Below are 27,551 nucleotides of genomic sequence, written 5' to 3'. Positions count from 1 at the left end.
GACCAAGTCATATGCTGCCATTTTTTTCAACCACATTTTCTTTTCTAGGGAGCAGTCACGCATTCTGGCCTATACTGCTGGGCATATACTCCAGACCCATCCAAGAACCTGTCCAGGAAAACCAGTCTGACAATGGATGGATGGTTGAATAGATGGATGGATGGCAGGTTATCATAAAATATATTTTTTTTTTTAAAGTCTGAAACCAAAACAGTAATTGAGAAAATGACTGGTCTAACCTTGACATATGCCACGATCTTGAGGGAGATGGTGGCCAGGTAGAGGGAGTTCATGGCAAAGTCCATCAGGTTCCACCAGTCGTGGATGTACTCTGTGAAGCCCCCGGACCACATCTCCTTAATCTCTGCCCAGATGAACCCTGGTGAAGAATCAGAAATCAAATGGACTGCTGTCAAGAGGATTTCCAGTAACGACATAGTTACAGAATTATCATAAAAATCTATGAAATTTGAGTATTAATCTGTGGAGATTTTGACTACGGCACCGTCTGTGTTGTCACATTAACTAAGTATGTTGATTATGATGCCACTTTTACTTTTTATGAATGCACTACTTTTTAAATCCTGCCTAGTACAAGATTAATAAAACAATGAATAATCAATAAATTGCGAAGTTTTTCATGTAGCAGTGAAAAGGTTAAGGGCTGTATCATCCCATGGAGCTGCCCCTCTCACCGAGTACCCAGGGCAGGATCATCCACTCCACCAGCGTAGGCGGAGGACCTTGGACATGCAGGTTGGTGCGGGCGATATGCTGTGATGCCAGCAGCAGGAGGAAGAGGAAGGTCAGGTAGGAGGCTGTGTGGCAGATGAACTTGATGAAAGGCTTCCTAAGGAAGAGGCTCAGTGTGCTCCGGGGTGCCAGCAGGTAGATCAGGGACAGCAAGGGGAAGAGCAGGCCTATAGTGGCACAGGTCAGAAGCTTCACTGCCCAGTGTCGTCGGCGCCATCCAGGGAAGCCGTCGTACCACAGTGTGGCCAGGAGCTGCTGACAGTTGGGCTGAGCCACAAACTGGGGAGAGTGGGTGGGGTTAAAGGAGGGATGACTGGTTAAATAAATGACCAAGAAATAAGGGGGGTCAGATCGATAGAGGGCTGGCCGAACCCTTTGGGGGCCCTAAGCAAGATCTGATGAACAAAACTGTCATTTGTGATCTTCCTCCTCACTCTGACAGGCTGACCAGTTGGGGTGCCTCCTGGTGGCCAATGGGTAATTAAGCCGCCACTTGGCTCACATAAGCCTTGGGCCGGTCCTGGATAGATAGTGATTAAGGAGCAGAGGGGTCAAGCATCCTATCCTGTATCACAGAATTTCGTATAATTATAGCTTCAGTGATACGTAGTGAGTTTAATACGGTGGCCCCGTCAAAACACAATGGCATTTCAGAAAACGCAACAGCCTTTCAGAAAACACAACGGCATTTCAGAAAACACAACATTTCAAAAAACACAACGACATTACAGAAAACGCAACAGCATTTCAGAAAACACAACGGCATTTCAGAAAACACAACAATATTTCAAAACGACATTTCAGAAAACACAGTGACATTTCAGGAAACAAAATGACATTACAAAAACCACAACAACATTACTATTACAAAATAGTAAATGAACTATTTTTGAATATTTATGTAGCCATTAGCGTTCCTGTCACGTATTTACCAGGGCACGGACTGGGGCAACAGGGACAGGACGCAAGGAATCGAGGAACACTGGGTTTAATCAAAAGGTAAAGACAAGCAGGACAACGGAGCAAGCAGCAAACTGAAAATTACGGTAATGACCGGACACGGGAAACATACTTAAATGCAGACTTAAATACACAGGGCTAATGACTCGAAACAGCTGATCACACAGGGATTCATGCGACACATTGGGTGCGTTCGACTTCACGCAGCCGCTTACAGCGCTGGCTTAAAGCAATGCATTCTGGTCCTGACACAATGCATCATGGTTAGATTATTTTGTCTGACTTCAGCCAGCACTGCAAAACGTCATCACGCGTCACCATGTCACATGGTTCAAGAACCTCGTGAGAGCAAGAAGACTTAAGACAGATCGTGCAGCACCTCTCAGACAGCTGCACAAACCTCCGTGACGACACAACTTTTCCCTTATTAGCTGAAGATTTAAGTCACACGCATGACGTATGTATCGGAGGCAGTTCTGATGCATTATCTGCTATTTCTCCTGAAAAATATGTAAAGCAGTGAAAACTGGTTTTCAGTTAATTTACCTGGTAAAATAAAGTTTAAACAAATGAAATAAATGCTCTAATAGTACACGTAAGTTAGTTGTTTATTTATTGTTAGTTACTGTAATGTCGCGCTGCTTCATTTGTTTAATCGTCTAGTCTATGAAGAAGGCATTTAAGTAAGAATTGCATTGTATTCTGTACATGACAATAAAAACATTCAATCCTTGGAATAAATGTATTTGATCTTTCTCCTGGCAGCCATCTTTATACACAGGGCCACTATACACAATAGTTTATTTTTTTCATCGCTAACAGTTTAGATCGGGAGTTGGCTATTGTAAAAGAAGTAATGTGAATGTAGGTGATATTTGTATAGATTTATCTACACCCTTCTGGCATTCAGGTCTCACACACTACGTGGAGTAGAGGTTGTCCGACTTGGCCGCATACAGTTTATACTCCACCCCTGCAGCCGCCGGCAGATTTCGCTCCGCGTCACGTCAGCTGCAGACAGGCCTAAGCCCAAGTCGAACGCACCCATTAAATGAACTGTCATTTGTGACATGGGTACTGTCCAGTCGCAATCAGGAAAAGGGTGGCGCCACGCTTCTTGTTTGTGATTGGACAGTACCCATGTCACTCCAAGGGTACTGTCCAATCACGAACAAGTGGGGGTCCTACCTTTTCCGTTTTCTGAAATGTTGTGTTTTCTGTAATTTCGTTGTGTTTCTTGAAATGTTGTGTTTTTTAAATGTCGTTGTGTTTTCTGAAATGTCGTCGTATTTTGACCGTCAGGCCCGCCGTATTTTAAACTATCAGAATAGCTGAATATGTCCACTGCAAGCAGCAAGAAGTGATATGCTGTGAATAAACCCCCTCCCATTGAGTTTTTACAAAAATGCTAGCACTACTACTAGCAATTATTACTGTCTTGCGACTTGCATTATTAACAGTATGTTTCACTTGTTTACCCATGGTGTTTACAAACATCACAAAGCACTATCTAGTTGCCAAAGTACATATCCTGATTCTTATTATTATTAGGTGCTGTCAAGTTGATAACTCATGGTGACCATATAGACAACATTCCTCCAGTATGTTTTAAGGAGACTTTGAGGGGTTTGGAAGGAGGAAATTTATGCCGACTGAATGAAACATGCTGGTTGTAAAAGGTCACGGAATTCATTTTAATATTTTTCTAATCTGTCTTGACCCATCCCTGCAAGGACTCGGGTGACTAGTTTCATTATCACCCCGCCGGTTGTACTGTTGCCACGGTAATGACTCAGATAAAGGGCAGGCGTGCAGTCTGGCAACTCAAATAAGTTGCTGCGATGCCAAGACATATTGCGGGCAGCATGTGGTCAATTGCCTTCTGACCTGGGATGGGGGGAGCTGGAGGATGTGAGTTTTACTCTTAAAATTACAACCTTCACCAACAACAACAAATTTATTTTTGTATAGAGCGTTATCACAACATTACATCGTCGCAAAGCGCTTTACAGCATCCCCACCCAAAGCCATAGGCGACAGTGGCAAGGAAAAACTCCCTGGAAGGAAGAAACCTTGGGAGGGACCAGACTCAGAGGGGGAGCCCAACCTCCAGGGGCCGGCAGGGAGAGTCAAATCAGAGAGATGGCTAAGTGCCAACTTCACAGCTGCTTTTGCTGCCCTGAGGACAGGGATTAATTGCTGACCTAAATGGAAAGCTTCACAATTCTTCTGCATGCCACCCAGACATGCAGCTTTATTTTAATCAGTTTTATAAGAACATAATATGTTTCTCATCCATCATTCTCGGCCAGGTTGCTCTGTAGACATGCCGGGGTACTGACGTAAGTGTGTATTAATAGTCCAGCCAGATAGATAAGTTCCCAACTTCGCATTGTTTTATTGCTCTGTGATTACACAGTTGTGGGTGACGTGGAATGTTGGTCATGCTCTGTCTACGATGACGCTGTTCTTTGGTGAAATGGGGTCCAAAAGCGGACATGCTGTAAGGTTTCTGGACAGCGTTTCTGCGTCTGTCCCTCTAACCTTCTCTCCTCCAGGGTTATTGTTTAATCTTCTGGGTTCCTCTGGCTTGAAGAAAATAGAGGACTGGACTAATGGATATTTACTGGGAATGTCTTGTTTATTCTCAAAATATGGATTAGGACTGAGACGATAGGGAAGTTTGGGTAATGCTTTCCAATAACTACGCCTTCATAATGCATTCATGGAATATTTGTAAGCAGCATGTAAGTATACTGTAGCACCCTAACATACCACACCAGCTTTAATATTTATTAATAACAAACACTATATAATAATGACAAACATTATAATCATATAATCATATTATAATCAAATGTACAGTATATTGTGGCATCTAAGGTTTGCTAGGATATTAAGGTATACTTACATGTTGCTTATGAATATTATATAAATGCATTTTAATAGCATTATGAAAGTTCAGTTAATGTAAAGCATAACTGAAATTTCTTACACAGTCATGGTGTCCCAATTAAAGTCTAAACAATCAAATATACACATTTAAAAACCATCTAAATGTCCAAATTGAAGGGCTGTTTTCATTTCTGTGCAGGTCGTTTTTCTTAAATACCCTTTTTGTCTCACCTGTCCCCACTTCATCAAAGCACTTTGCATTTTTCAATTTTAAAAACCCTGACTTTGTCAAGGCCCCCTGGATCACTATGAAGGGTTGTGGTTAGAGAGTGCCAGTAGCTGGCTGGAGTGCTTGCTGGAGGCTGAGACGGATTGGTTTCAGTCTCTAGGTTTCTCGGCCTCTGGTCGGTAGCCCAGAGGCAGGCATGAGCATTTTCTGTTGGAAGGTGGAACTGTGGCAGGGAAGCGCAGCCCCCATCACTGCCCGGAAAAAAAATCATAATCTGGCAAGGCCAACTGGGCTGCCAATACAATATATGATGACTAGCTTGGCCATGTGGTTGGAAAGGTTAAAAAAAACCTACCTAGAGTTGGTGCATGGTGTTGCTGGGTGGGGGCTGACAGGGGTGCAGCCATGAGAACGTGCACCTGTGTGGAGTTTCATGTGGAAAGGAATCTGCCTCAGGTGGAGTAGTGCAGGCTGAGCAGTTAATCATCTACACAAAGCGAGTAGCCTGGTATGTGACCGTCACACAGAACACACACCTAATTAGCTTTGGCTTTAATTAAAAAAATTTATCAGCATTATCAGCACGACGGTGGCTTAGCAATGGCAAATGGGCTATACATGTGATTGGTCAGTCACCTGCTTGCCGTTTTTAAACTCTATTTCATAAAATAAGTGCAATAAGAATAGGAATTCCTTCGACAATGTTGTCATTATTACTGTGCTTATTTTAGATGAGTTGGACATTTAGATTTACCTAAATCTTTTTGCTGTTGTCATCCTCTCCTTGAGTCTAAGGCATAAACAGGTTTTTCTATTAGGTTTGAGTTGTTATATTACAATGCAGTTATACAAATGATATTTTTAAATAGTATTCGATTCATTAGTTGACACTTTTTGTTTACCGAATCATTTGCATTTAGGAGTCAGGGTCACCTGGCACAGCGAGGAGTGTGTGAGACAGCCGGAGAAGCACAGGTGGGAATTGTGGGACATGTGGGAGAGCCAAAAGTAAGGGAAGCACGAGGGGGGGCAGGTGGGCCAAACAGCTGGCTAATCAGTTTTGCATCAGCATCTGGGTACCGTAGTAAAGGTTTCACTCCCATAAGCCCAATCACACCCAGAGAGGAAGTAGCTGTCACACACCTCCTTCTGCTGGTACTTGATTGCCAGCTTGAGCTTGGCCAGGTCGTGGCTGTCCGGGCTCCCGCCCGGGTCTTCGGCCTGGTCAGCATCGTGGTGCAGGATGGTCTCCAGCTCACGGGAGCTGCGTGCCTGGTCCAGCAGGTCCTTGGCAAAGCGCTTACACTGCTGGGAGAGCTCCTCATACTCCTGCCGGAACTCGTTCTCCACCTTGCTGAGCTCCTTGAGCTCCCAGCCCAGGCGGAAAGCGGTGAGGATGGGGTCCTCGCTGGAGAGGGCGATGAGTGAGGGGCTGGCCAGCGCCCGGTAGACGTTGAGGCGAGAGCGGGAGTGGCGCAGGCTGTCGGCCTCGGAGCTGGAGATGCACTCCACGCATGCACAGTGGATGCGGTGCGGCCGCGGCAGGGTCACCTCGCGCTGCACCAGCAACTTGATGATCTCATAGTTGTTGGTGTGCGCAGCCAGCATGATAGGCGTTATGTCCGGGGTGAACTCGGAAAACTGGATGTCCATCAGCGGAGGGACCTGGGAAGGATTGAGGCGGGGGGGGGGGGGGACAATGGGACACCAGAATTTAAAAAAAATTTGCCAGAGGAAGAGGCCAGCAACAGGATAAAATGGCTCTCAGAGAAAAGGATGGATGCAGATCGTCAGATAAAGGAGAGGAAAGAAGAGAAAAGACCCTTTTCGAAAGAAAAGACTCCAGCAGGGCACCTTTTGTTTCTGCGGTAAATAAGCGGTTTAAGATGATGGTGTTTTAAAAAAAAAAGACAGTTGTTTTTTTCTTGCACTTCCTCTGCTGCGGCTTTAATGGGTCTCCTTTTGCTTCCTCTTGTAGCAGCGCAGAGAGGAGAGACAGTTGGGGAGTGAGAGCATCAGAGACAGACAGCAGACAGCCAGACCCCCAGGCTGCACAGGGCAGGGTGCCTCTTATCTGGACGTCTCAGTAAAGAGCCTCCATGCTCTCTTTTATTTAATGTGAAGGCTGCCAGCTGCCCTTCGGCTGCCCTTTACACTCAGGGAAATATGTTTAGTTTGCAACTGTGCTGGCTGAGCATATTTATGCACTTCTGCTTAATAATTCACAGACAGACAAACAGGCATCACTATTCACTAGCACAAGCACACAGATATGTAAAGTGGATAGAATTTTAATAAGGTAATGAATGGTAGAAATTGTTTAAAAACTAAGGTTTCTCTCTCATGCTACATAACGGGGGAGGAAAATAAAATGTTCAGAGATTTTATTATTTATTCGGGCTGGGAAATGTATTGCATTAACGTGTGCATTATTATTTCTTTGACTGTGTTAACGCATGCAGTGTTTTGTTACCCAAATGACAGAATAGTATGAGCACCAATTTTAATAGAGACCTATAATATTCTTTCCTGGCCTAAAATAAACAATAGCCGTGTCGGAATTTAGGGGCTGCAACCTTCGAAGGACATGGTCAGCATAAAGCCTTTGTAGGCTGCGTCCATCTAAAAATCTGTGCAATTCTTGGTATGATTTGGGTGGATTCTTTGCAACTCGGAAAGAGAAGGACGTGTAAGCCACATTTGAAGGAGCCTTCAAAATGCGGCGTCCTTTTCACGCCTGTGATGCATTTGGTCTTTCGATGCAGCCTTAGAAGGATGCAACCCCTGAAATGGGACACAGCTATTGTGAGAGGTTAAGTCAAGACGCAGCACAGAATCCCAGAATTCATAGCTAATATGAAAACATCTAGTTACCATTTTCACAGGGGTTTAAAAATTGCCAGATGGAGGCATACATAGGATAAAATTGTTGTTTATTTTATTAAAGGCTTATATGTTTTTAGAGCCGTTTGTTAAATAGATTTAACATTTTAGATTTTAGATCTAGAGTATAGTCGGGATTAAATAGTGTTTCGTTTTGTTCCGCACATGCGGTTATATGTGCTGCGGTATAATGACATTAATCGCCCAAGGTGGTTGATTAAAAAATAATTGTGTAGCATCCCTCCTTACAATGCAATACCATTAAATACCCTCTCCTTGTCTTACTGCCATCTGTTCATTGAGCCTTTTCGAAATCATTGAAATTCAGCATATACCTGCTTGCAAGAAGCATTTTTGTTGGAAATGAATAATCTGTACATCTTAAGTTAATTAATTAAGCATTTGTTTAATCATTAAACAAATATTACAGTATGGGTCATTCTCACAAACTTGAGAATTTGTGTGAGAGTTTTTTTATGTAAAGTAACTGGCATTACCTTAGCTTAATAGGTATTAGGTATTAAAATAATGTTATGTAGCTGTGATTTGATGATTTTTTTAAGCAAAAAGGTGGTCAAATTTCATTAACATACAGTGGATATAAAAATGTACACACCTTGAAAATGCCAAGTTTTTGTGAAAAAAAGGAGACCATGATAAATCATTTCAAAACTTTTCCCACCTTTAATGTGTCATTTTTTCACATCACAAAAACCTGACATTTTAACTGGGGTGTGTGCACTTTTTATATCCACTGTGAAACTTCATAAAGCAATAAACAATTTGTAACTTCGTAATGTTCTGTAATTTTTCCCTCATCTCAGTAACTCATGCTCTGGATAAAATATTTGAGTTCTTTCAGAAATAAGTCGTAACCAAACTGATTAACTACCCCAGAGGCAAAATTGACAATGAAGTTGTATAACTTGAGTCTGTCTAGCATTTGCATAAAATTAATGTTACAGTAATGAGTTTGTGTTATCCATACACTCCACTTTGCATTAATTCTGAATTAATTATGTATAAATACTTTTCATTGTAATTATAGGTGCAATTAATCATAATTAATCACAGAAATCTGTGTGAATATTTTTTTTTATAGTTAATGCAATTGGATATTATACCATTTATATAATCTGTCATCGTGGGTAACAAGCAGCTGGTTTGTTTGTCTGGGTGCTTATGCAGCCTGTGATTTAGTCTCAATCAACCAGCTGAGTGTAAAGAGTCACAGTCACAGAGACTCAACAGGTTGGTTGAAACAAAATCATGGTCTGGGGTTTTACTTTCTAGACCTGAAATTTCAACCTCTGCTTATGCACGAGAATTTCCCCCTGTGTTCAATAAAGCTTATCTAATCCTCTGGGATTATAAACGGTGGGGGATTAAACGACTTTTTGCAGTATTTCTTTGTCTGATAGCTACTGACTTAGGCCCACCTGCTTCTCGCCACTAGGCCGGCGGTGGGACATCAGCAGCTCCACAGCTCCCACCACCTCCTTGCGAATGGCATAGAGGAGCGCATCGCCCAGCCGTACGCCATGCTCCAGCAGGAGCTCCATCACCTCCAGGTTCTCATTCTCAATGGCGATGAGCAGCGCCGTGCGTCCCAGCGGGTCGGCACAGTTGATGTCGATGTCGTAATAGAGCTCGGCCCCCCGGAGGGCCTGCTGGACGCCCACATAGTCCCCCTTCTCCACGGCCATCAGGTAGGCCTTCTCCTCTGCTGACAGCTCCAGCTCTGCCCGCACCACCTGCAGCGGGATGCGGTCACGGTAGGGCGAAGGCTGGGCCTTCTTGTAGTACAGTTGGGCCATTGGACTCCGGTGCGATGGATGAGCTGGCTGCAGAGAGAAGATCGGCTTAAAGTTACCTGACTAATCTTAAGCTAACTGCTATTCATTTGTTTAATATAGTGTTTCCCAACCCCATCCTCAGGGACTCACAGATAGTCCACATTTTTAACCACTTCCAGCTGCCTAACGAGGACAGTCTGTGGGTCCGCAAGGACTTTATTGAGAAACACTGGTTTAATCTGCCATCCGAAGATTATGTCCTCAAGATAGATACATGCTATTTTTTATGCATAGAAATCCACCATATAAATCAGAAACCCAATTGAAGAGTAAATTTCCAAAACTCACCTTGTCCATGGGATACGATTTTGAGATGTGGATTTATTGACTTATTGAAACTGAGGTCTGGCCCATCCTGAATATTTGTAAAAAATTTGACCAAGAGTTTTTGTATGAAATGACCCATTCATATTGTACTATGATAAGTCAATTGACATCTATTTTCTAGCATAAATGTACATTTATTTATTGATTTCCGACTTCCAAATAGTGTTCTCACTGCATCTCCACAGAAGGGTCTGTTTCCCCTTCACATTTGTATACTATATTCAAAGAACAGCAGTCAAGCAATGACCGTTTGGCCTGTCGGTCTTTATAGTCTGCCATATTTTTTTTAAAACAAACCTCCCACCAGTAAATATACTCTCCAGCACATGGGTACCATGCGTGGCTCCATTTACCTGCTTCACAGGGAAAGAAACGAAAAGTGGCAAAGTGATGAACGGCCCTCATTTCCTTGTTTGTTGTGTGCTTCGCTTCACAACAATGACCGTGACGATGCGTTGGCATGAGACGGCTAAGTGCATTACTTAATGTGCCGGTCTCAAGTGTTTATTTTTGTCTTCTCCCTCTTGCCTTAGCCATAGATGTCTCTGGAGATGCTTACTCATGACCGGCAGCAGGGGTCTCCATGGAAACACCAGGCATTGACATGACTGTGGCAGACACTGGCGATTTCCAAATGACCCCACATTTAAAAATAAATAAATAAATAAATTTTTAACAAGCAGAAATCCTCACTCTTTCTGAAACAAACACGTGGGAACACAGTCATTACAGGCATACATACAATGCAGAAATGCACATAATGAGTCACACTGGAAGGCATTTTCAGACAACCAAGCAAAAATATAAACACCCACCCATCCATCCATCCATCCTATCACTTATACAGTACAGGGCTCCAAGGGGGCCTGAAGCCTATCCCATGGAGCTCAGGTATGGAACAAACTATTACAGTTTCATATGTTATTACACACTGCTTATGTAGAGGTTTATACATATGGTGCAGTGATTAGCATTGTGAGTTCTGGAGTGGGGGGTTGGAACCCCACCATGCTCTGTGTGTGGACTGTGCATGTTCTGCCTGCACTTTATGTTGCTTTGATACCCACAGTCCATGAAGATGCAGGTGAATTGGTGTCTCTAAATTGCCCAAGGTGTGCGAGTCCCATTCAGGGTTGTCCGAGGAACCTGATATGATCGATTCATAAGTGAATAATACATGTATTTCTTATTTCTCATGTTATGACTTGTATTTTGTCTGGTTACTTTTGGTTAAGGTTACGGCTGGGTAGGAGGTAAGGTTAGGGTTAGAGTTAGGGTTAGGGTTATCATAGGTAGAATTAAGATAATGCCCATGAAAATTAATGGAGAGTACGCACAATGAAATAGATATGTAATGTGTGTGTGTGTGTGTGTGTGTGTGTGTGTGTGTGTGTGTGTGTGTGTGTGTGTGTGTGTGTGTGTGTGTGTGTGGTGGGGGGGTATGTGTATATTACATTGTAGGGACCAAATGCGCTCCCAATGTGATATAAACCTGTTATTTTGACATTGTGACATTGACCAGTTTTTATAAAAATGTGTGACTCCAATCAAAAAACTAAAAATGTGAAATGTGTTGTGTTCTGTATGCCTACTTTTGGATAAGGTCATGCCTGAGTAGGGGTTAAGGTTGTCATCCTGTAGTTGGGATTAGGGTTATACCCATAGAAATGATTGATTTGGGGGGCGGGCATTGCATAGATCACATTTGGTGGAAAAATATCCCCAACATATAAAGATATGCATACCCAACATGCGTGTGTGTGCGTGTGTGTGTGTGTGCGTGTGTGTGTGTGTGCATGTGTGTGTGTGTGTGTGTGCGTGTGTGTGTGTGTGTGTGTGTGTGTGTGTGTGTGTGCACAGACCAGATTCAGTCCCACAAATCTATAATAATGAGGCTAAGCTGCCAATTTCTGGCTGTGCCTCGGTTTCTGCTTCTGCTCTCTACTTGCAGCCCATATCTATTTTCTCTGCCTGTCAGTTACTTTCAGGCAGCATTCTGCACAATGAAGGCAGCACACATACACATAGCATGAATCTGCCAGCGATGGGAGCCTGCGCCCGCCTGATCTGTCCGCTTTACTCCAATACTAATAGACATGGAGTCCTTAATGGTGATTGCCTGCTCCAAAAAGCCTGTACATATTCAGGCAAAATTCTTCATTATGTTAATACGCATTTTCATTGCAGATAGAGAGCCTTATTCATGCCATCATAAAATGTCTTAATACTCACTGCTGTATGCACTAGAATTTCCCTCTGGGATCAATAAAGTTATACATCTAATTCTATTCGGTCCCATACTTTGAGAGTAAATCTGTTCCATATTATATTTGCAAAATTTATAATTGTAGTTTAATGGTGTCAGTACCAATTCATTTCTGCCTGAGTTTTTACAAATTTTATAGCCTTCCTCACATATTTTATTCCCAGAAAACCTCCATAACCACTACAGTAAGCTCATACATTACTATGTTCAACTGTAACTACACATCTTAACTGGCAGGTGGCTTACTTTCAAAGAACTAAGGTAAGAAGAGATCCTTCCTAGTACCATATAGCAGGTATTTATGCTGTATTACATTAGTAAGGCCCAGTTATATAAATCCATGTGAATAGTATGTCACTTTATATCAAAAAGCAATAAATGTAACAAAATTAAATGATGCACACCGCCTGGTATGCTTAGCCGGTGATGTTACTGGCCGCTGCAGCCCTCACTCCCACACAGACACACAGACTGTTAGGCAGACTTACACTTGCTTATAGTTGCACAGACTTGTCATTTGTTCGTACATTAAGTGGCAGTGGCATAAGGCTTTCTGACTGGTACTATGTTCAGCTGTACATCCTTAAGCATTTGAAACACACACATTTCTACGACAGGCCAATCCCATCGTCCCGGAGTTGGCTTAGTGGTGAATCACAAAGCCGATCATGGTCACCATAGAGACAGGAAGACTGACCTTAGCTTCTGTCTTATATGAAGGAATCAATTAACAGTAGTTCCCTCAATGTCTAATTTCTGGTTTAAATAAACCTCAATGATGAAAAGGTCATGTTAACCAGAAAACACTTAAGCAGAGGCAAGGCCATTTGAAAGTGTGATGCATTGGTGTCATTTGGCAGATCAGCTGTGCAGCCAGGTTACAGTAATAAGGTGTCACATTACTTAGCACTGATTGCCTGATTTCAATGGTCTATTGGCTGATAACTTGTCACCAGCGCAGAGCCATGGGATGTCATAGTTTCAAAGAAAAGAAAAAGAATAGACAAACAAAAGCCTTTCTGGGGGGGGGGGGGGTTTAGAGAGGGCCACACATAAGATACCTCCGATGCCCCTGAGTAGTGCTCCTTGTCCTCTCTTTCCTACCATGTCCTCCTTCTCTCCTATTGTCCTTACAACCCACTCTCCTTCTCCTCTTTCCTACCATGTCCTCCTTCTCTCCTATTGTCCTTACAACCCACTCTCCTTCTCCTCTTTCCTACCTTGTCCTCTTTCTCTCCTATTGTCCTTACAAGCCTCTCTCCTTCTCCTCTTTCCCACCATGTCCTCCCTCTCTCCTGTCATCCTTATAACCCGCTCTCCTTCTCCTCTCTTTCCTACCATGTCCTCCCTCTCTCCTGTCATCCTTGTAACCCATTCTCCTTCCTTCTTTGCTCTCATCTATCTCCTTTTCTCCTTATCTCATCTGCTTACTTTCTCATGTTCTTCCTGATCTGCCCCCCATGCTCCATCCCTCAGAATAATATAGTTTTGCTGGACTCCGTAGCCCCTCCACAAAGGCTAGAAGGGTGGGAGGAGGTGCATCCAGTGGCTATATAAGGATCTTGGAGGAGGCGGATCTCCCCTGGAGTTTCAGTGTTGCTGGGAGAAAGGAGCCAATTTACCAGTTTAAATATTTTTCTTGCTCTAATGCTACATTGCAAAATATTACCCAGTTTGAAAATGATAAAATTATGACGTTTATTCTGTTGGTCCAGATCATTCATTATTTGGTGAACAGGAAGTGACACCCAACCTCATTACCCTTGTTGTATGCACCTGGATTAGAGGTGAAACCAATTCATGGTGCACTAAAAGAAAAATGGCCATTCCCCAGCAATAAGAGACGCGTCGAGAGATTCTAACTTTTCACTGTTTTTCAGAGCGTGGATATAATTAGTACTCCAGAACTTTCACAAATAGGAATCATACTCAGAGAGGGAAGCAGTTCTGAATGGCCTCCAAGGACTGGTCAAGATGAGTGCTTGCAGTACTGCAGTATTATCATCAACTTCCAGATAAATTCAGTTAATTTTTGAGGGTCCAAAAAGTTTGCAGATTTGAATTGTCATTGAAGGGAAAAGAAGGAAGAAATATGGGGATCTGTCTTGGTTTATATGAGCATAATGGTCCAAAGCACTACCATTTACATCATCAACATGCCCTGAACAGTTTCATCTCTAATAGATCAACCACCTCGTTCATGCGATGACAGCTACCTACTTTTCCTGTGGCACCTCTGGCGTAATCACAAATAACCTACAGTTAACGGATGCCTGCTCTGTTTCGTCCAGGGCTGTTAGGGGGCCTTGAGTAATAAATGATGAAAAAGAACGTACTAACAGGAATGCCTGGCCCCTGCACCAAGCCGTGGATGGGGTCACACAAAAGGCATGGGACTGAGAAAACAAACAGCAAGAGGCAGGCACACAAACAGGCAAATCACAAATCACAGCAGGACGTGGAGTCAGACATGGGTTGTCCCATCGCATTAACACTTTTTAAAAAGACATTTGCCAGTTCTCAATTATTACTTAGAAATAAGCAACACTACCCCCATGTTTTAGCATCACTTGCACATGATCAGTTTCTGCTTTGACTTTTTATTTGTTTGACCACTGACATCGGTTCTCTGGATTTTACATTACATCACTACATCGCAAAGCATCAAGGACTGTTAAATAAGTGGCTATTAGATTGACTGATGCAATCTATGGGAAGCATAGAATAGAATTAGGTGATCAGTGTTGACACACCATAGCACACCACAACAAAATTTGCATGTAACACATATGTGACATCGTGACATCGCAGGGGGCAATTCAGCACCCTGGGAGCAGTACCTTGCTCAGAATATGTCAGTGATATCTTGCTGTTTGGGGATTCAAACCAGCAATCTTCCAATTACAAATGTGCTTCCATAACCATTAGGGCACCAGTGCGGTACACAACATGTACATGCCCTCACTATTACGTATCTCATCCACTAAGCAGTGCAATGATGAGGTAAACTGGGCATGTACACTTATCTTAAGCTGCCTCTGTAGAAGTGGAGCTGTTAAGAGAGCTCATAACTGCCTACTACTGGCAGAAGTAGAGGAAGAAATCCCTAAATGTAAAGACAGAATATGATCAATACATAATAATACAAACTGTCATAACTTTTTTGGAGAGAATTTCTAAGCACAGCCATGGGGTGGAGGGGGTCTGGTTTTGTGTCTCAGGCTCACATCTTTGCTTTTTTCAGATGATATGGCCCTGTTGCACGTCCACTGGGGAATGAGGACCAGCCCCTTCAAATTGGAGGCCAAGGTTCTCAATTGGAAAAGGGTGGATTGTCCCTTTCAGGCTGGCCTTAAGCAAAAGAGTTTAAGAATCTTGGGGCCCTGCTCATGAGCGAAGGAAGAAGGGAGCGGGAGACTGACAGCGTCAGAAGTTATGCGGATGCTGTACGGTTCCATCATGGTAAAAAGGGGAGCTTTTGATTTCAGTTTACTAGCTGATCTATGTTTTTACTCTCACCTGAGCTTTGGGTAGCGACCGAAAGAATGAGATCGTGGATACATGCGGCCAAAATTAGAGGTAGGGTTAGGACCTCGGACATTGAGGGGGAGCTCAATGTAGAGACGCTGCTCCTCTGCATCGACAAGAGCCAGTTGAGGTGGTTTGGCCATCTATCTCTAAGATGCTTCCTGGATGCATCCCTGGGGAAGTGTTTTGGTAATGTCCAACTGAGAGGAGGCCCTGGGGCAGACCCAGGACATGCAGGAGAGAGATCTGGAGGAGATGGCTGGGAAAAGGTAGGCCTGATCATCTCTGTTCAGACTGATGGCCCTACAACCCAGCCCTAGACAAGCAGTTGACAACGGATAGATAGATATAAAAAATAATAAAATGAATTGTAGGAAAGTTATTTTTTTCTATGAAACCCAGCAGAGATTATTTTGTCTTTCTGCCTAATAATGGCATTTTCACATCATTTATTCTTTAATGTTCTTTCCATTTAAATTCATGCAATTTACTTCTAAACATCTTGATTCCCATGATATTGTTTCTTTCAAACTATATGTATATTTTTACTGGAGGTAAAAGGCAGCGTAAGCCAACACTTCTCACATCCTGAGAAAAGGAACAGATTTTGCAAGCTACAGAAACAACACCCTGCGCTGATTCTCCCAGTGTATGTGATGCATTGAATGAAAAATGATGGATAACCTGCAGATGGATAACCATGACTGCACTCACACTGCAGGGAACACAGCTAACAATGAAACAGCTTAAATCATCAACTACGGGCTAGCTGACAAGCACAGAGTTGGGGGGGGGGGGGGTGCTGAGGTGGAGGACACACAGGTTTTGGGGGATATCAAACACATTCAGCTAGGCTGCCAGCTGCCCCAGAAAGTACCACATGACTCAGAAATTCATGACAGTATCACTGGCAAAAGCATCCCATGTTCTCCATCTGTTGCCGAGGTGATGAAGAGAGTGTGAGCAGTATGCTTAAGGAAAGACATTCCCTGATTCCAAACTGATAGTACGAAGGATTCTTTGTGTACTTTTTACATTTTTGCATATCTGTGTGGCACTTTCATGGACATGACTGCAGCTGTGTGCTGTTTGGACCACATAGCTGCTACCTTCTGTACCTTGAGCACTAATACACAGCTGGCATCCCACCCCCACTCCTCAGTTCTGCATGGTGAGCCAAGTCTTGAGTAAACCATCCTGTTGCTAACAGTCCTTATTTAACTGACTGACTAACCCAGAGAAACAAGACCAGACTGATGGCTGTGTGACAGATTATCACAGCACATCCTTATGCAAATATCATGCTCTGCTGAAGTCCTGGAAGATGTAACCTAGCTTTGCAAAAGATTACAGAACAACCTCTGACCTGACTCTGTTGGTGAGGAGTTTATATATTTAAATTCAGGTGAAAGTAAAGTTATAGCATAAACAAAAAATACCAATTTTAAAGAAGCTTTGGGTGGAAACAGTACATAAACTGAAGCAGAAGTTCTATTATCTTGACCCAGTTAAAGATTAAAGTCACAATTAAGTTAAAAAATAGATGATACAGCCTTATACAGCAGCTTGGAATTTGTTTGAGCTCTTGCATGGCCTTTTAAGGCTCAGGAACCTCTGACTTTTGCCTTCCACAACATGAAGACAGTCCAGGCCAAAAAATCTGGAACAGACCAGAGAGGACGAGGGTGTCTGAAAGAAACAGAAGAATTGTTCCTAATGACAAGCTAGCGGTACAGACCAAAACTACAGGACTATTTCCATAACAACACATCTGTTTTTTAAAAGACTGCCATTGTATCACTAACGCTATACTGTAAAAACTTTTGCCAAGATAGCAAGTGTGATTTGGTAGCTATCTCCATATCCAGAGTAGAGGCAACAATATAACAGATAACAGATATGAAATACAATGTATTATTATTATTATTATTATTATTAGTTGGCATGGTGGCACAGTGGTTAGCACTGTTGCCTCACACGTCTGGGACCAGTATTCAAGTCCCCACGAGGGTTTCATGTGAGTAGAGTCTGCATGATCTCCCTTTGTCGTTCTGGAGTTCCCTCTGGGTTCTCTGGTTTCCCCCCACAGTCCAAAAACATGCTGAGGCTGATTGGAGTTATCAAAAATGAGTGTGCCATGTCATGGGTTGTTCTCTGCCTTGTGCTTATAGGCTCGAGACCCCCTGTGACCCGGAATATGACAAGTGCTTTCAGAAAATGGATGGATTATTATTAGTGGCATGGTGATGCAGTGGCTAACGCTCACACCTTGGGGACACCGAATCGAGCTTCTGCCAGGATTCCACACGAATGGAGTTTGCATGTTCTTCCCATGTTGTTGTTCAGTTTCCTCTGGGTACTCTGGTTTCCCCCATAGTCCAAAAATATGCTGAGGTTAACTGGATTTCCTAAATTGCCTATAGGTGTGTGAGTATGTCCTGCGATGGGTTGCACCATAGACTCCGGACCTCCTGTGGTCCATCAGGATAAGCGGTTACACAAAATGGATGGATTATTTATCTTTATGTAGCTCTGTGCTATATTTCCTTATTTCTATGTTGTTGTATTACAAAATGTATAAATGTTTTGAATGTACTATGCCGAAATGTTTATTTTCCTATGGCGTGAATTCGGACTGATAACTACCCTATCGGCGACCGTGGATGTGAAGTTTTGCTGGAGTTTTAATGCTGCTTGTGTAGTATTAAAAGTGCGTCATATCGCCTGGCCGCCGTCTTAAGTAAAGCGCATTCTCCAACAGTAGCAGCCAGCATCATGCTGAGGTACAGGGATTTGGTGAACTGAGCTGCAACTCCAGAGGAAAACTTCATCATTCACCCAGACAAGGTGGACGGAAGAGGACACTCGACAGGAAACACCAAACTCCGAGCATTCGCCTGCGATGGAGCCTTTCTTCTCATCGGAAGCCTGTATTTCTCCTTTGTTTACAGAGAGAAGTGGCCATTTTTTGAGGTTGGGCCCCACCGCCCCCAAGCGACATATCAGGCCTGCACCGAGGGTGATATTTTTGTTTAAGACTGGCGGTATAGGAGTTTGTGAGTCTAAATGGTTATTTCAGTTGTAATTGTTATTTATTTTATTGTGTGGTAATCTAAGTTTAAAAGTAAAGGTATGTGTTTTAATTTCACCTATGGAAAATGTTGATTTTTTGAACCGGGAGTACCCGTGACAGTTGAGAGTGGCTGAAGCTCATACTAGTTAGGTGAGAGAACAACGTCTCAAACCTCCGCTCACCAATTATCGTAAATAAAATAAAGAACTCAGGGCGCCCCGAAGAAATAGTGGATGGGGTTTAGGAGTCATGCCCGTTACCGCGGCATGGGGGCGCTACAATTATGCTTGTAGTAAAGGTGAGTACAGTTCACCATCTGCATTTCTTCAGCTTGCCCAACAGGGTGAAGCTGACATTTATTTAACATTTATAAGTAACGTGGGAAAACAAAATGTCAGTACCATAACAGAACACTAGCCAGTTTAGCATCAACAGTCTTAAAGCATAATTTATTCCCCTGATTTATTTTCTTATTTGCTAAAGTTGATCGTGTTTTTTCACTGGGCAATACCTCTCTGTGAAGGTTTAGCTTTGCACTGAGGTGACAGGAGCTGAAAGACTCCTACTGGACCATCCTACTCAGGTCACTGGCATGGTGGGAGTTAAAAGTATACATTCCAATACAGGCAGGCTTCTGAAGAAAACGCTCCGGTTCTTTTTAACTTGTTACGCTTGTCTGGCGGCAGCATATCTGTGGATTATATACTGTTATGTACACACAGTGTTGCGGTAATAAACTTATGCTGTGCACTACATGTGCGCATTCACATTCTACTCTCCACTCACACTGTACTGTTTAATTATACACTTACATTTTACCGTGCATGTACACCACATCCACATCATACTTTTTTAAGTATACATTCACATTGCTGTTACACACTGCACTATGTAAATACTCAACAATGCAAGGCACATACTCCCACTGAGCTGTGTATGTACACCTACATATTGCATACTGGTTGTATACACTCAGTGTACTGTGTAAGCACTCTTACTGTAAAACCTGCATTATAAGGCAATGCACTCTTATCTGTAACTCTACAGATCAGGTGTTTGTGCGTCTGTCCACGACGTTTCTGGTGTAAGTTCCCTGGCTGGCAGAGTAAGCATATCATTTTCGGGCCCTAAAACTGCTCCAGGAAATTTGGAAAAATGCCTGATCTGTATGCATGTATGTCTGCAGGTACTGGTTTCCCGATATCCAGAATTACACCATTCCTTTGAAACGTTACATAATCCGGAATAGCATGAAGTAAAGAAGCAATTACCATTATTTTATATGGGAAAAAATTTTGAGCATTCCCAGATGCAAAAAATAACCTACCAAATCAGACCAAATAATACATAAAACCTAAAATAACATTAACATACAGAAAAAGCAGGAATTATATGATAAATACACACCCTTTTAATGTAGAAATAATGCATGTACCAGTGTAGTTTAGCTAACCGAAATAAATCCGAAGAGGATTTTGAGATAAAGCACAGATACAATTAAAAGCCATGGCCGCTTGATGCTGAGATGCTGAGTGCACCTCCCAGGGAAGGAATTTGGTGGTGCCACTTGGGGTTTGCACTGCCTCTATATCGGCTTTCGTTTTTCACCTTTTTCGTAAAAGTGAAAATCCTTTTCGGATTTATTTCAGTTAGCAAAAGATAGGTGGGCCTACAATTGTAAGTGTCATGAAGGCGAGGTGGCCTAAAGCGAACATCTGTAAAGCAGGGGATACTGAGAGGTATGTATGTAGGAATGTAAGCGGTTGGCTAAAAAATATGGGGCAGTAAGAAGATCTATCCATCTATCTGCCTGTCAATCATTTTTTTATCTTTCCATTGAAAGAACTCCTCCCATCCAAAACACCTTGTCGTGAGTTTAGCATGTTTCGTTTTTTTCTTGTTCTCTGTATCACAGATAGACTTGGGTTTGATTTTCCTTATGGTTTTCTCTTCAAAGTTTCAACTGTCATGAATAAATTAATGTAATTTTAGCCTTTGAAAAATATTTGCAGATTAATTATACTGTTAATAACTACATTTACACTGTGTTTATGGTGTTATATTAGCAGAATAATTGTATTAACAATTATTAGATAATAATTATTGTTGTATAAATTCAGTTGCATGTTGTGAAACTGAAAGGTCTCTGCTCTCCATGTCTGATAGTTTGACTGCACACACACACACACACACCAGCAGATGGTCCTGTGTGTCCTCATGTAGCCTGCAAAAGCAGAACTTTACAAATACAGGATTTAGATTGGTCTATCTTGAAGGCCTTGCTCTTTTTGCAGCTGGGATACAATGCTGACCCTTTGTGAATGATGAGGAGAGCAGCACATTTATTATGAAACACAGCTTTAATAAAGGAAAATGTCTGCTTTTGGAAAGCTGAGCTTTGGTACCAAAATGAGCTTAGACTAAGTACTGTACTGAACACTTAAAGCCATGAAATCATGCAACAAACCATGAAAAACACCATAGAACATAATAATCACCTTGGGAAAACAGAGTATTAATTATTACAAATTATTGCCCATACCCATTACCCCTGCCACACAAATCTTTATCTATATTTGTAAAGTTACCCCAGGTAAACAATTTATCTGATGGATTTGAATTACAGAATGTAGTCGGTGGAATCTCCAATAACAGGTAAGTAAGTATAGGAATTACAAGGACACAACCCAAAATACTGAGTCTAACTTATTTTTGAAATTAAAGTAGATATCAAATTGAATCTTTTCAAGTATTTATGTGAAGTGTCAAATGTTCTCTTTATCAAAGTAATCAGTTGTCCGTTTAAATGGAAACATTCTTTTTAATCCATGTCCCCGCTTACTCATTAAAAAATAACTGCTGCATCTTTAAACCATTGTCTGTGTGCACTGTAGACCAATGAATTATGGTTGATTATTCATAGCATTCTCAAAACAGAGTACACGCTTATGTTCTCAGTAGGCATTTTTCTGAGTGAATTTTGTAGTCGGGAGTGAGTTAAGGGGAAATTTCACTTACCTGACTTAGCTGTTGCACATTGCCTATATTAGCATTTAATTACAGGGATAGACGAGGATGCAATGGTGCGGATTCTGTATTCCTTCGGTGGTCGGAGCTCAGCTATCAGACGATTCTCATCAGTGCTAGACCCACTGAGCTTCAGCTTGGCCCTTTGGTTGAAACAGGAAAGCAGAGGAGCAAGAGGTAGGGGAACAGCATGAGAACTTTGGACCTGGAGCTCCAGTGGTAAGGAGTACCAACACTGTGCCCGCTCAATACGTGCTCATTTCGTAGAACTGCTCTTCTTAGAATTGTTCTTCAGAAAAAAAAATAATGCCGTTGCCAAACTTTATGTTTACCCAGAATTTGAGGTCTTGATGACATTCACAGTCACAGCAAGAAGCCCAAAAGCACTGTATAATGAGAACATTTTGGGGGTGTAGAATGGCTGTTCATGAATAGATCCTGAGAGAGAGCTCCCCTTGACTGGAGTGAATGTGGCAAATACTTGAAAGTTTTCAGTGTGTAGAACAATTCAAAGATATGTGGACAGGTTCCAGTCTTGTGCTGCCGCTTCCCAGGTTCGGCGGATGGCTTGTTCCGTGCTGTTCAGGTCTGACAGCTACTGCCGGTGTTGAGGGTTCCGCCATGAACTTGCCGTGGTTGTCATGGCATCGAACCGAACAGTGGTTGCCGTGGCGCCGGAGCTGCGCCGCCTCCACCGGCTGGTCGCTCTCTCACAGCGCCGGACTCTTGCTGTGGCTAAGCATTGTTGTCAGACCGACACCTCCCCATCTGCCAAACTCCTCCCCTCTCTCCTCCTTTACATCCTCACATACTCCTTTTATTTCTTTCAGTTTTCAGTTCAGATCGTTGTGTTGGATGCTGTACTGAACTTATTCTCTTATCAATTAAAAAGTACCTCTATGTAAGTAATGTAAGTAAGATAGTGATTAATAGTAATTATCTGTAAAGTCCACTGGTCGAAAAGTCAATTTTTAATGCATGGATTTAAAAAAAAAAAAACTGATAAAATCACATATTTTGCCATTCAATTTTTTTTTAATTTTCAGAAAAAATATTGCAAAAAATCTCTAAAAAGTAGAACGAATATCCTCTTAAAAAGTAGAATCATCCATTTTCCATACCTGTTTGTCTTCTGCAGGATCACGAGGGTCCATATCTTTCAAACTACAGATGCAAGACAGGGAACATCCCAGGATGGGGCAGCAGCCCATCACAGAGGTCATAATTGGATAGTATAACATTTTGTTTATTCTATTCACAGACAAAAAAATGAAAGTTTTGAAATTATAAACAAGCATAAACTGATGTACAAAACCAACAGGGTGTAACATTGGTCAAACTGGACTTTAATGCTTCATACCCATGCAAACTGAAAAGGATGTGAGAATGAGGTTTGCCCAGTAATCAGTAGTTCTGAATCATCCCCCTCAAGGCTGTGAAAATAAGCAACAAATTGAATGACCCCCTTGTATAGTAAAATTCAGAAAACATTGTGCTACTGCAGAACAGTCCCTGCCCTAAAGGTATACCTGTCATTATACCTTTTCTCTTGTCAGGCCTGCAGACAGAATGTCCTGCGCCAGAGTCAAGAAGAATCTCATTAGCACCATGGTTCTTCTTCTGGGAGATACCTCGAATCCCAAAACTGGAATTTTGGAGTGATCCTTCCTTGTGCACAGATCCTTATCAGTTTTATCTTGTTATTCAATTTTATCCCCAGAGTCTAGAATCTTCTGTGCGGTGTTTGCAGGGCTGGCTCTAGCCATAGGCAGAATAGGCCCAAGGCCTGAATTACCTGCACCACTGCAGAGGAAGTGAAATGGTTACCAATTTTCTTGGTAGGGGGACATAGGACTCTGGAACAGGAAGAACATTGTGAGTGCATTGTTTTTATTTTTTGCTTTTGAGCATTCAGTCCAATAATATGAATCCTTAACCCACAAAAGTGTATGGCTTAATTTGGCTGACCACTTATTCACATTCAATATAACCCTACCAATCCTTATGTAAAACTGTGATTTATAAACTATGATTATTCATTCCATTACCATTTTTTGCTTCATTATGCACTGTTCGTCTTACAGAGCATCAACAAGAATTCATTAGAGATGCATCACAGCTCATTTCTCAAATGTTCAACAATAGTGTCTATATAACTTAGACTACTCTGGTAGAATGAAAACATGTTTTGTTAAAATGTTGACCTGCAGTTTCCGCCAAAGCATTTGCAGTTTTCACCCCCATCATTTGTGTAAATCCACCTTTGCAGACAAAAGATTTAGCTGCAGTGGACGGATTTTTGTGTAGTAGTTTATCTTAACTTGGTTGGACGGAATCGCAAATCGTCCTGAATTGGCTGAAATGACAGCAAATAGGTGTAAAAATCAGTGGAGATGCACCCATGAAAAACTGCTAAAGCATTACTGACTTTAGGGTGTTAGTAGAATTAACATGTTATTTTTAAAAAGGCGGATATATAGTAAATTAAAAAGTATTACACTTTGAGTTCTCCAGATTTAATATTAAGGACGTCAATAAAATATTAAGCTGAAACTGAGTAACTGAGCATAACATAAAAAGAGTTTCAATACTAGTGCAAATACAGTGGGACATTGATGATACATCACTCATTAAATCAGCTGAGCGACCTCTACATACGTTTCAGTCTGCAGAGTTTTAATAGAATCATTCAAATTGGCACTTTTTAATTTAATTGTGACTGGATGTAGGAAGCATGCATAGCATAATGGAAGGAGACCACTCTGAAGAAGGTTAAGCATATAATAAAACGTGCAGCTTGAATCAGTGAATTTATTTGATAATTAACTAAGAAAGTTAAGTGCCTCAGGGCAACTTATGGACATTCTTCCCAAATGCAGTCAGCACCCTGCATACATGAGTACAGTGCAATCAGAGCCAGACCACCTGGAGTTTCACAGCGCAGTGGAGTTGCTGTTAGATAGGGTTACAGGCTTAAATTAGTAATGATTTATCTTCTTTTTACAAAATGGCTATAACTGGGGCACCAAATGAAAGTAATGCTATTAGAATCTCTAATAAGCAACTTTTGTTAAAGATTAATTATAATTTTCCATTCAGTTTCAATTTGAATGTGCAAAATATAACAGAAATAAGTTAAAATCTTTGGCCAGCAGTTTAGGCTATCTTTATAATATAAATACAATATTCATACCTATATGAATATCTATATAATATCTAATGTTTAGCTGGAACTGAATCATTTAAACAATCTTTAAGTACATTGCAAAGCATTGTAGACTGGGAATTAATGGTATCTCATGTGCTACATGAGTTCAGCAACTGTGTCCTCTTGTGGTGGACATATGGTAACGCAATAGTATATTTTGCTGCTCCTTCACTACTGCAAGCAGTTAGACCAGCGATTCTCAAATTTGGTTGCGACCCAAATTTGGATTGCAGCAAGTTCTGAAAAACAGAGTTGGGAGAGTTGGAGAATCAACCTATTTAATTGGGTCTTGGATCTGCAACTTAAGTCTGCTTAGTGCAAAACTAGTGAACACTTAACCAATCCAAGAAGTCAAACCATAGATGCTTAATTTAAAATTCACCGTCACATACAATCAGATTTGTGTGATAGGCATTGATTGGTCTAAATTGCACTTGATCATAGCATTAATGTAAACCTGTAAACCTATACTTGATATATGGCTGCGATCAAGCCGGTATGGTAAAAATTAGATCTTGGTGCAAAAATGTTTAGAACCACTGAGTTAGACCCTCTGAACTGCATTTTGACTACTTTGTACCACGCAATTGGATGTGCGGGACTACGAGACCGAAAATGTTAGACTCAGTCCCACTCATTATTCATTATTAGGTCTCAGTTACTAAAGCACTGTTATTTGGACTCAAAATTGACATTTTTGCATTGTCTTTTCCAGAATGAATTTATTTGTCTAAGCAGATGAGCTAATCCCCAGGTAGACAGCAATGTAAACTTTCTTTTTCTTCTTCTTCCTCTTCTTTGACACGCCCACATCCATCAGCAACTGATAGACAACATCGCAATATCATAGCACTGCACAGGGTCGCATTCAGCGAAGCCCTTCAGTAAAGAACAAAATCTGGTAAATATCCGAGGCCCGCAGCTCTAACACGGCCTCTCAGCCACAAAAGACAGTCCATTTCGATCTGAATATATTGTCCCTGGTGAGTCAGGAACTTGAGACCAAAGAGGACTTGAGATTTATGGTTGTTGTGGCACCTGAACTGGCAGAGTATAAGGCCTCAGTCTGTCATAATGTACCACCCGCTGTCGCTCACTGCAGTGAAGTGGATTGGCAATGCGGTAAGTGAGGCCAGGCACCCCGCCTGAGTCCTCTCTGATCTGATAAGGCCCTTTCCAGTGTGAGGCTAGTTTCATGCGGCTTTCCACCGGATTGTTAAGCCACACCATAGCACCCACCTCATCGGGCTTGTGTCGTTGCCTTCACATCATGGTACAGTGTTTGCCGTTCATGAGCTGCAACGCTGGACATCCTGGCCCTGCTGAAGGTGACTTCCAGTTTCCCCTTCAATGAGGAGACAAGCTCTGTGTGAGAGCCAGTTTGCTGTGACTGCAGGGCATTTGTGGGAATCAGCACATCCCCTGGGACTCTTGCCTCTCGGCCATGAGTAAGAAAATAGGGCGTGAACTGCGTGCTGGCATCATCGAGGTGTTATAAGCAAAAGCCACCTGCTTTATATACTCATCCCATTCACTCCCACAGTCCAGAAGTGTCTTTGCCAGCTGATCAATCAGCGTCCGATTGAAGAGCCGCACCATTCCGTCTGATTTCAGATTGTAAGGCGTGGTCCGGGTTTTTGTGATCTCCAACAGCCAACAGAGGCCTTGTATCACTTCCACTTCGAATTGGTCGCTGTGCAACCGCTCAGGCACTCCATGAAGCAGCACATATCTATTTCCTTTTGCTGTGATTGGCAGATCCACAATGTCAGCTGCCACTCTCTCAAATGGCCGGGTTGCGTCAGATCCCCCCATAGGTGCTCTATATGAGTGGACAAGGGCCTGGCGCGTCTGGCATGATTTGCACTGATGATGTTCACACCAGGTTTTAATGTCCTTGAATATAGATACTTGCCGTGCATCTTCCCACACACGTTCAGCAGAGAAATGCACTGAAGCCGGGCCTCCATGCACCTGCTGTAGGACCTCGGGTATGAGAGCACAGGGCGCTTCAATTTGAATAAGTCTGTCTCCCGAGTTGGAAGAAGTAATGGACGGACTCAACAGTCCATTGTGCACCACCAGACGGTGGGGCTCCATCCACAGCTCCTTCAGGTTACGAGACCCCCCTCTCAACCGTGACTGTGAAGGTCTCTGCTCCGGCTCCCTTGACTGAGATGTTGTGCGGCCCACAGTGGACGTGCATCCGTTTCCGCTGAGTTGTGGATCCATTGAAGGTGATGTGGTGTACTGCAATATCACTCGGTCTGCAGGGGGTGAGGGAAGGGCGGAGACGATTAATATTGCAGAGATGGAATATGATGTATTCCATTAATCACGGCTGTGGTGTCTGTTTGTGCTCTTTCACTGTCCACCAGAGCATCACCCTCAGGCCACAGTATGCACGCTGCTTGGCTGGGGGATGATTCCTGGTCCTAATGTGATGCTTCACTCTTGTGCATTTGACCGTGTTACCTCGAGAAACACTAAAGATGGGTAGCTTGTGTGGTTGGGGTGGGGGGTATCATTGTCCTCCTACAACACAA

The 27,551-nt window shown here is 42.4% G+C and overlaps 1 protein-coding gene across 3 annotated transcripts in view; it reads right to left on the bottom strand.

The window, feature by feature from the left end:
• The window catches only part of LOC125751182 (short transient receptor potential channel 5-like), a 36,776-nt gene extending 14,275 nt beyond the window's left edge, over positions 1–22,501 (bottom strand). For all 3 annotated transcript variants that reach the window (XM_049029792.1, XM_049029793.1, XM_049029794.1), the window contains exons 1-5: positions 21,789–22,501; positions 9,160–9,564; positions 5,981–6,502; positions 696–1,032; positions 240–379 (exon numbers count right to left, since the gene is read on the bottom strand). In XM_049029792.1, coding sequence (XP_048885749.1) covers positions 240–379; positions 696–1,032; positions 5,981–6,502; positions 9,160–9,537 — 1,377 coding nt within the window. In that variant the 5' untranslated portion in view covers positions 9,538–9,564; positions 21,789–22,501. The remainder of the gene's footprint in view (positions 1–239; positions 380–695; positions 1,033–5,980; positions 6,503–9,159; positions 9,565–21,788) is intronic.
• Positions 22,502–27,551: the final 5,050 nt, after the last annotated feature.

Source organism: Brienomyrus brachyistius, chromosome 10 (genome assembly GCF_023856365.1).
Source record: "Brienomyrus brachyistius isolate T26 chromosome 10, BBRACH_0.4, whole genome shotgun sequence".
In the NCBI taxonomy this organism is placed as follows: domain Eukaryota; kingdom Metazoa; phylum Chordata; class Actinopteri; order Osteoglossiformes; family Mormyridae; genus Brienomyrus; species Brienomyrus brachyistius.
The sequence above is the reverse complement of the archived record's forward strand: the minus strand, read 5'-3'. Positions and strand labels throughout refer to the sequence as shown.